The 8,900-nt window shown below is 41.8% G+C and overlaps 1 protein-coding gene and 1 long non-coding RNA gene across 2 annotated transcripts in view; one reads left to right on the forward strand and one right to left on the reverse strand.

Moving 5' to 3' along the window:
• vps39 (VPS39 subunit of HOPS complex) overlaps positions 1-2,118 on the reverse strand; it is a 118,082-nt gene extending 115,964 nt beyond the window's left edge. Inside the window, exon 1 of the mRNA XM_078563014.1 lies at positions 1,935-2,118. Within this exon, the coding sequence (XP_078419140.1) occupies positions 1,935-2,007 (73 nt within the window). The 5' untranslated portion in view covers positions 2,008-2,118. The remainder of the gene's footprint in view (positions 1-1,934) is intronic.
• Positions 2,119-2,242: 124 nt separating this feature from the next.
• LOC144693280 (uncharacterized) lies at positions 2,243-8,163 on the forward strand. The gene is made up of 3 exons (XR_013579504.1): positions 2,243-2,322; positions 5,357-5,451; positions 7,855-8,163. It is a non-coding gene; the product is annotated as an uncharacterized LOC144693280 (long non-coding RNA).
• Positions 8,164-8,900: the final 737 nt, after the last annotated feature.

Here is an 8,900-nt window from a genome sequence, read left to right on the forward strand (position 1 = left end):
CCTACCAACTCCCACAGCTGCCTCGACTACAGCTCCTCACACCCCGCTTCCTGTAAGGACTCCATCCCATTCTCTCAGTTCCTTCGCCTCCGTCGTATCTGTTCTGATGATGCCACTTTCAAAAACAGTTCCTCTGACATGTCTTCCTTCTTCCTTAACTGAGGTTTTCCACCCACGGTGGTTGACAGGGCCCTCAACCGTGTCCAGCCCATCTCCCGCGCATCCGCCCTCACACCTTCCTCTCCCTCCCACAACCATGATAGGGTCCCCCTTGTCCTCATTTATCACCCCACCAGCCTCCGCATTCAAAGGATCATCCTCCGCCATTTCCGTCAAATCCAGCATGATGCCACCACCAAACACATCTTCCCTTCACCCTCCCCCGGCGGCATTCCGCAGGGATCGTTCCCTCCGGGACACCCTGGTCCACTCCTGCATCACCCTCTACACCTCAACCCCCTCCCATGGCACCTTCCCATGCAACCGCAGAAGGTGCAACACCTGCCCCTTTACTTCCCACTCCTCACCGTCCAAGGGCCCAAACACTCATTTCAAGTGAAGCAGCATTTCACTTGCACTTCCCTCAATTTAGTATACTGCATTCGTTGCTCCCAATGCGATTTCCTCTACATTGGAGACAAAACGCAGACTGGGTGACCGCTTTGCAGAACACCTGCGGTCTGTCCGCAAGCATGACCCAGACCTCCCTGTCGCTTGCCATTTCAACACTCCACCCTGCTCACATGCCCACATGTCCGTCCTTGGCCTGCTGCATTGTTCCAGTGAAGCTCAAAGCAAACTGGAGGAACAGCACCTCATCTTCCGACTAGGCACTTTACAGCCTTCCGGATTGAATATTGAGTTCAACAATTTTAGATCATGAACTCTCTCCTCCATCCCCACCCCCTTTCTGATTCCCCTTTTTCCCCAATAATTTATATAGATTTTTCTTTTCCCACCTATTTCCATTATTTTTTTAATGTATTTCCATCCATTGTTTTATTTCTACCTTTTAGCCTATTTCGATCCCTTCCATTCACCCCATCCCCACTAGGGCTATCTGTACCTTGCTTGTCCTGCTTTCTACCCTTAATTAGCACATTCCTTAGATAATATCACCACCTTCAATACCTCTTTGTCCTTTTGTCTATGACATCTTTTGGTTATCTCCACCTATCACTGGTCCTCTATCCAGCTCTACCTGTGCCACCCCACCCCCCACCCCACCGCCCACCAACCACCTTAAACCAGCTTATATTTCACCTCTTTTCTATTTTTTACTTAGTTCTGTTGAAGAGTCATATGGACTCGAAACGTTAACTGTGTTCCTCTCCGCTGATGCTGCCAGACCTGCTGAGTTTTTCCAGGTATTTTTATTTTTGTACAGGGGTATAGTTGATGCTTTCAGTCTTTCCTCACAGCTGGCAAACATTGTCGCGCGCGACAGGAGATCATGAATAGTTATATCATTTACAAATGGAAAGGAAGCACACACACCAGCGTCCAGATATGCAAGATTTGAAATGAAAACACAAAGAGCAAAGCAGCCCAAAAAACACATTTCTTTTTTCAAAATTAAATTATATATTTGCTCCTGAAAACAAGCTATACCCAAGAGGAAGGATGAGTTAAACATCCCAATCACTGTTCTGAGGTTCCACTCTAACTTTGGTCTGGCTGCTCTGATGTCATCAAGAGGCGACCAAAAGTTTCACCCCCACCCCCCGCGCCCCGCCGCGCCTTCCCCCGGGATTTAAACCCAGTTTAATGTTTTTTTTAACAGTGGTCCTTGCTTGACATCCTTCGATTCCGGCAACCCGAAAAGGCTCCAGCTCCATTAGCCAGGGGCCCACTCGCCTTTCGTGTGTCAGCCTTAGCATCTGCCCGGAGCGTCGTGTGTGTGTGTATATATATATATATATATTTAAAATTACCCCAGGCCGCCATACAATCGATTTGCAACGGCAGCTTCTCCAGGATCGGCACCGGTTCGTAGGCGTCGTGCATCCCGGCGGGGAGACAGGCCAACACAACAGCCGACGGAACAAACCCCTCTCACAGCGGCTCAAGCTCCGGCGGGCGGGCGGGCGCGCGCACGCGCAAACACACACACACGCCAAACAACGGTCGCGCGCGCGCGCGTCTAATCCCGTGACATCTCCCAACGCGCGCGCGCGTCTAATCCCGTGACATCTCCCAACGCGCGCGCGCGTCTAATCCCGTGACATCTCCCAACGCGCGCGCTCTCCTTTGGGGCGGTGCAGTTATGTCATTGATCCGGCACTCCAGAAACAATCGCTTCACCAATATACCGTGAAAACTGTACGTTTTCACTTACACTTGAAACCCCCCCCTTCCTGTGGAGGATGATTCTTCCTTGCAGATTGCTGGGTGGAAGTGGGATGTCAGTAATAAAAACAGAAAACGCTGGAAAAAGCTCAGCAGGCCTGTGGAGAGAAGAGTCATGTGGACTCGAAACGTTGACTTTGTTTCTCTCCCCACAGATGCTGCCAGACCTGCTGAGTTTTTCCAGCATTTTCTGTTTTTATTTCAGATTTCCAGCATCCGCAGTATTTTGCTTTCATCTTAGTGAAATATCAGTGTTGGTTTTGGTTTCACAGATCTCACCGGCTGTTGGCCGTCAGAGGTGGTGGCGGATTGGTTGCAATTGGGCAACTGCTTCCCTTTTGATGTGAAATGAGTAGGCCATCACGGAGGCTTTGAGCAAAAGCAAAATACTGCAGCTGTTGGAAATCTGAAATAAAACCAGAAAATGCTGGAAATACTCAGCGGGTCAGAATTGGTGGTGGCGGTGGGGAATTGAAGAACAAAAGGTAAAGTCTGATAGTGTGGCGGGCAGGAGAGACGAAAGGACAAAAGATTTCATGGTACGACAGCCAAAGGGAGTGGTATAGTGGGAGAAGTAAAGAAACAATTGATATGGCTAGATGAAGTGTGAATGGCCAGAAAACAGCAGTCCAAATGCAAAATAAAGGAATAAAGAAAGAAACGAGAAAAAAAAACCAATAAAATAAACACAAAACAAAATGGAGGCAGGGGTTATGATCTAAAATAATTGAACTCAATGTTGAGTCCAGAAGGCTGTAGAGTGCCAAATGCACAGATGAGCTGCTTGTTCCTCTAGCTTGCATTGAGCTTTATTGGAACACTGTACGGTATCAGGCCAAGGATGGAAAGGTCAGCACTGGAGCAAGGTGGGGAATTGAAATAGAGGCTTTGAGGTGAAGTGATTCTGACCAGAGCCCCTGATGGACAGTCATTAGTGGGACATTCTTAGATGTGATGACACATCTAATTAGAATGCCCTTTAAAATATATACTCCAAAATACCCCCTTGTGTCTCTCTCTCTCTAGCAGTAATCTCAGGATTACTTCCAGTCCCATGTGCCAGTGAGTATAGAAATAGGAGAATTGAGCAATCAAACATGTGGCTGGAAAGCTGGTGTAGGAGGAAGGGCATCAGATTTCTGAGGCATTGAGACTAGTTCTGGAGAAAGTAGGATCTGTACAAACTGGACGGTCCACACCTGAACAGGATGGGGAACAATATCCTGACGGAGATTTGCTGGTGCTGTTGAGGCGGGGTTTAAACTAGATTGGCAGAAGTACGGGAACCTGTAGGCAAATTCAGAACAGGGAATGGGAGATGGAAAATCAGTCAGTGACTCTGAAAGAGATGAAGCACAGGATAAAAAAGCATACAGCACAGTAGTTAAACAGTATTAAAAGGTATATATGTAATTGCAAAGAGTATAGCAAATAGAGCTGATGTGCTGAGGGCACAGATAGACATATTGGCAGTGTGATATCATCACTATAACAGAAACATGGCTTAAAGAGGGGCAAAAATGGCAGCTCAACATCCCTGGTTATAGAGTTTCCAGGTAGCATACATAAAGAGGGAGGTAAAAAAAGGTGGGGTGTAACATTATTAGTGAAATAATTAATTACAGCTGTGAGGAGGGATGATATACTAAATGAAGCATCAAATTACACCATATGGGTTGAGCTCAACAATAAAAAAGGGGCAGCCACACTGCGAAGAGTGTACTATAGACCCCCAGATAGTTAGAAGAGAAAATATGTAGGCAAATTTCTGAGCGCAAAAATAATAGTTGGTGATTTCAACTACCCTAATATCAGTTGGGATATGAACAGTGTGAAGGGCAGAGAAGGCACTAAATTCTTGAACTGCATTCAAGAGAACTTTTTCAGCCAGCATGTAACAAGCCCAATGAGAGGGGGTGCAATTCTAGATTTAGTCTTAGGAAATGGAGCTGGGCAAGTGAATGAAGTAGCAGTTGGGGACCATTCTGGAGATAATGACCATAATACATTTAGATTTCACATCATTATGGAAAAGGACAAAGAACAGGAGTAAAAGTTCTAAATTGAAGGAAGACAGATTTTACAAAGCTGAGAGGTGAACTGGCGAAAGTGGACTGGGTACAGCCAATGAAAGGGAAAACAGTGTCAAATCAGTGGGAGGTATTCAAAAGCAAGATTCTATGGGCACAGTGTAGACATGACCCACAAAGAAAAAGGGTGATACTGCCAAATCTAGAGCCCCCTGGTTATCCAGAAGTATACAGGGTAAGATAAAGCAGAAAAAGAAAGCTTATGACAGTCACAAAAAGCTTAATACTGTAGAAAGCCTAGAGGAGTATAGAAAGTACAGGGGTGAAGTAAAAAGGAAAACTAGAAAAGCAAAGAGAGGATACAAAAAAATATTGGCTGGTAAAATCAAAGAAAACCCAAAGATGTTTTACCAGTACATCAAGAGCAAGAGAATAACTAAGGAAAAGGTAAAGCCCATCAGAGGTGTACATGGTAATTGTGCATTGAAACTGAAGATGTGGACAGGGTTCTCAATGAGTACTTTGCGTCTGTCTTCACTAAGGAGAGGGATGATGCAGACATTCTAGTTAAAGAGGAGGAGTGTGAAATATTAGATAAAATAGATATAGCATAAAGCATAAAGGAACTGACTTCCTTGAAGGTGGATAAATCACCAGGGCCAGATAGATCGTATCCTAGTCTGTTGAAACCAGCAAGAAATAGCAAATGCTCTGACAATCGTTTTCCAATTCTCACAAGATATAGACGAGCTGGAGCGCTGGGTCAGAAATGAATCTCACCTAATAAAGAGATTACATTATTATATAATAAGATCATCTCTGATCTGGGAAAAATGGTATGCAAGAGTTCTCTGCAGTGATGTTAATTAAGTATTTTTGATAAATAAGTTACATGAATAAATATATAAATTCTGTTATGTGTTACTGTCCCTGCCTCTCTGAAACTGTTTACTAAAATGTATTTTACTTTCAATTAGCAATATTCAGCTTGAAATTCCTGCACTCCTTAGAAAGTGAATGGGAGAGCAAGCTTGCAACCAGCCTCCTTTATGAATGATCAGCGTTGATACTGGTAATATCTTTATAGGTTTCAAGAGACTTAAAGTCTTTTGAATGTGGACTTAGCAACAGCTGTGATGACCTCAAATGTAAATATTGGTCACCTCCCTCTTAGTAAGACAATTTTAGTCTTCGCTTTGATCCTTACTAATTAAGCATTTACAGTCAGGTAGACTCCAATACAGATCATATGATCCCTCTCACGTACCCTAAATTTCAAAATATAGTCCCAAACTATAATCCTCTTACCAATCAAAAAATACAGTCCTAAAACATAATTATCATATAAAGTTCATTATTGTAACATAACCTGCAGTTTTCTGGATTTACCATTCAATTGTACATAGAGTTTTCATCTTACCAACTCCAGCTGCAAAAAGTAGTAATTTGCTTACAGTAAGATGGTATCTCTATCTAGCTCACTGTCATTGGCTCACCCGTATGCTTTCTGAAATTTAAAAAATGAAGTTAATCACTTTAATTTAAATTGACTGTTAAAAGATATTAGGATAAGGATAAGCAGTTGCAGACCTGTAGTCATTATCCTCTCTAAAGAGCAAAATACTATGTATGCTGGAAATCTGAAATAAAGATAGAAAATGCTGAAAATAGCAGGTCTAGCAGCATCTATGGAGAGAGGAACAAGAGTTAATGTTTTCAGGTAGGTGACATTTTATCAGAATTTTCATCATTACTGTCTGTTGTGTTTAAAGTGACTCTCAGCCTGCTTCTATTCCACATCATTCATAGTCTCCATTTGAAACACAATTGATCAACACAAACTCTACCTGAATGAATTTGAAATTCATCATTTAGCTTTTTTCAATTTTTTTTTTTTTAAGAACAATCAAACTGATATTGCTGGGAGGTTGAAAACCATGTTGGGCTGACAAAATGCTACCAATGCTTCCTGGGAAACTTATGGCATGCACCCACTCAGACAATAGAATCTGGCTGCAGCTGACAGATATAGGTCTTAGCGAAAAGATGAAGCTCAACTCCAGACTTTTAGAGAGGCCAAGCTTTCAAATAAAAGCAATATTGAAGGTACTCAAATACTTTACAGTTAAGTTCAATCATCTTATTGTGAGATAGTTGTGTTACAAATCTTATTTAATGCATTAGAAATTTCTGTTACTGAGAAAAACATGGCATTTTTTGAGTGGTTTGACCCTGTTATTATACATTCTGCTGACTGGTCATTCAGGATTTGTTGTTTTCATAAATCAATTTCTCATTGATAGTGTTGAAGACATTTTACTCATATTTAATTGTTACACTGCCTGCCTGTTAAATTCTGATTTGCTGCTGTTTTACATTGAGATAATGATCAACAGCCAGTGGTAAAGTGTGAGGGAAGAAGAATTGTGTGATACAAAGCAAGTAGAAAGTGCTACAGGAAATGGGGGTTCTGGAAAGAACATGCCCATACACAACTATAGTACAAGCAGACTACATTATAACAAACCTCCTCAGGACTGACAGTAAAGATTGCTATATCACGGTGTTCACTACAGTGGAGTTTAGCAATTTAGTGCAGAAAAATAAAGTGACCATTTTGAATTGAATATTTTTTATGTTAAAAATATAGTGTACACTAATTCATATTTTCCTCAAGATATGATATTTCTATCTTGCCCAAAAATTCTTTCGTTCTAAGCAATGACTGTGTGTGATAAAAACAGAAATTGGGGAAAATACTTAGCAGGCCAGGCAGATTCTGTGAAGAGAGAAGCAGAGTTAACATTTCAGGTTGATAACCTTTTGTCAGAACTGGAAAAAGTAACGAGATGTAAGCAAATTTAGAGAGGGGGAAAGAGAGGATTGGGAATGACCAAAGAGAAAGGACAGTGATAGAATAAAAGGCTGGAGAGTTTAATGTCAAAAGGGATGATGGTGCAAGGCAAAAGGGGATAATGGAACAAGTAAAAAAAAACAAAAGATGGGTCTAAAAGAGGTGTAAATGTGAAAAAAGCAGAATCATCATCATCAACAACTGCTGTCTAAAAACAAAAAAAAAGCAAAGAACAGAACTTATGGTCTGAAATTGTTGAGCTCAATGTTGACTCCAGATGGCTGTAAAGTGCCTTATCAAAACATGAGATATTGTGGAGCATATATTGAGCTCCATTGGAACAATATAGGAGCCAAGGTCAGAGTGGGAGTGAGATGGAGAATTAAAATGACAGGTGAGAACAAACACTTGTTCCCATTACCACCTGGTTTTCCCTTGCACCATCATTCCTTTTTCCATTTAATCTCTCCAGCCTTCCACCAAATGACAGGACTTTTGTCCTTACTCCTCCCCCATTTCTCTGCCTATGTATATGTTTAAAACTTGTGATGTGCCTAATATTTTCTAGTTCTGGTGAAAGAGTGTTGACCTGAAACATTAATTCTGTTTCTGTCTCCATAGATCCTGTCAGATCTGCTGAGGCCAGCATTTTCTATTTTTATTCCAGATTTCCATCATCTGCAATATTTTGTTTTTTAATAACTGTGTATTTTTGCAGAGTGATTGCTTTTCTGAAATCATCCAGTAAAGGGATATCAGGTTCTGTGTCTTCTACTTTCTTGTCCCAGACATTTCCTTATTCTCTGCCCAACTCGATGTCATTGATTCAATAATGCCCTCATTGCTCATAGTTATTCATGTGGTTTTCTTTAAATTCAATTTCTTGTCATTTTGTTTCTGAAATTCTCAGTGTATCACATTCCTCTCTAATAAATGGCATCTACTTCTTTTGAAGACGATCAAGTATGTTCAAAGCAATTCACAAAATATGTGATACCTGTTCCCATACTTTGTGAAGTGCATGGCTTGCAGAATGTCTATCTGGATTTTTTTCACTGCTGTCCATGCACACCATCATTTCCTTCAGTACCAGGATTTGAAGTATTGAATAGCACCTTAGTTATTGCATTGGGGAGGGGAGGAAGGGGAGAAAGTGTCCAGTGACTGCTTTCAGGTGGCTTAGATGTGGAGGAACATCTTTGGCTCTATCATTCTGTTCTTTTCCTTAAGGCATGGCATATTGATAATAATCTGCTTTTGATTAGGAGAAGCCAATTCCATTGTATGTCCCTTTTTGCCAATCTGGAAACTCGATATTGAAATTGTAAGGAATCCAAAACTAGGGGTCATAAATCTAGGATAGTCAGCTGTGACTCCGTTGGTAGCACTCTCGCCTCTGAGTCAGAAGTTATGGGTTCAAGTTCTGCAATAATCTAGGCTGTAACAAGGGTTTGATGCGCTGTCGAAGATACTAGATAACATCAGACTGAGGTGCTGCCTGCCTTCTCAGGTGGGCTTTAAAGATCCCACTGCACAATTTCAAAGAAGAGTGGCAGGGTGGGGGTGCATATCGGTGGTGTCCTGGCCAACATTTATACCTCAATCAACATCAATAAAACCTATTTTTTGTTCATGATCACATTGCTGTTTGTGGGAGCTTACAGTGC

The sequence above is a fragment of the Cetorhinus maximus genome, chromosome 18, assembly GCF_964194155.1.
Source record: "Cetorhinus maximus chromosome 18, sCetMax3.hap1.1, whole genome shotgun sequence".
Lineage (NCBI taxonomy): Eukaryota > Metazoa > Chordata > Chondrichthyes > Lamniformes > Cetorhinidae > Cetorhinus > Cetorhinus maximus.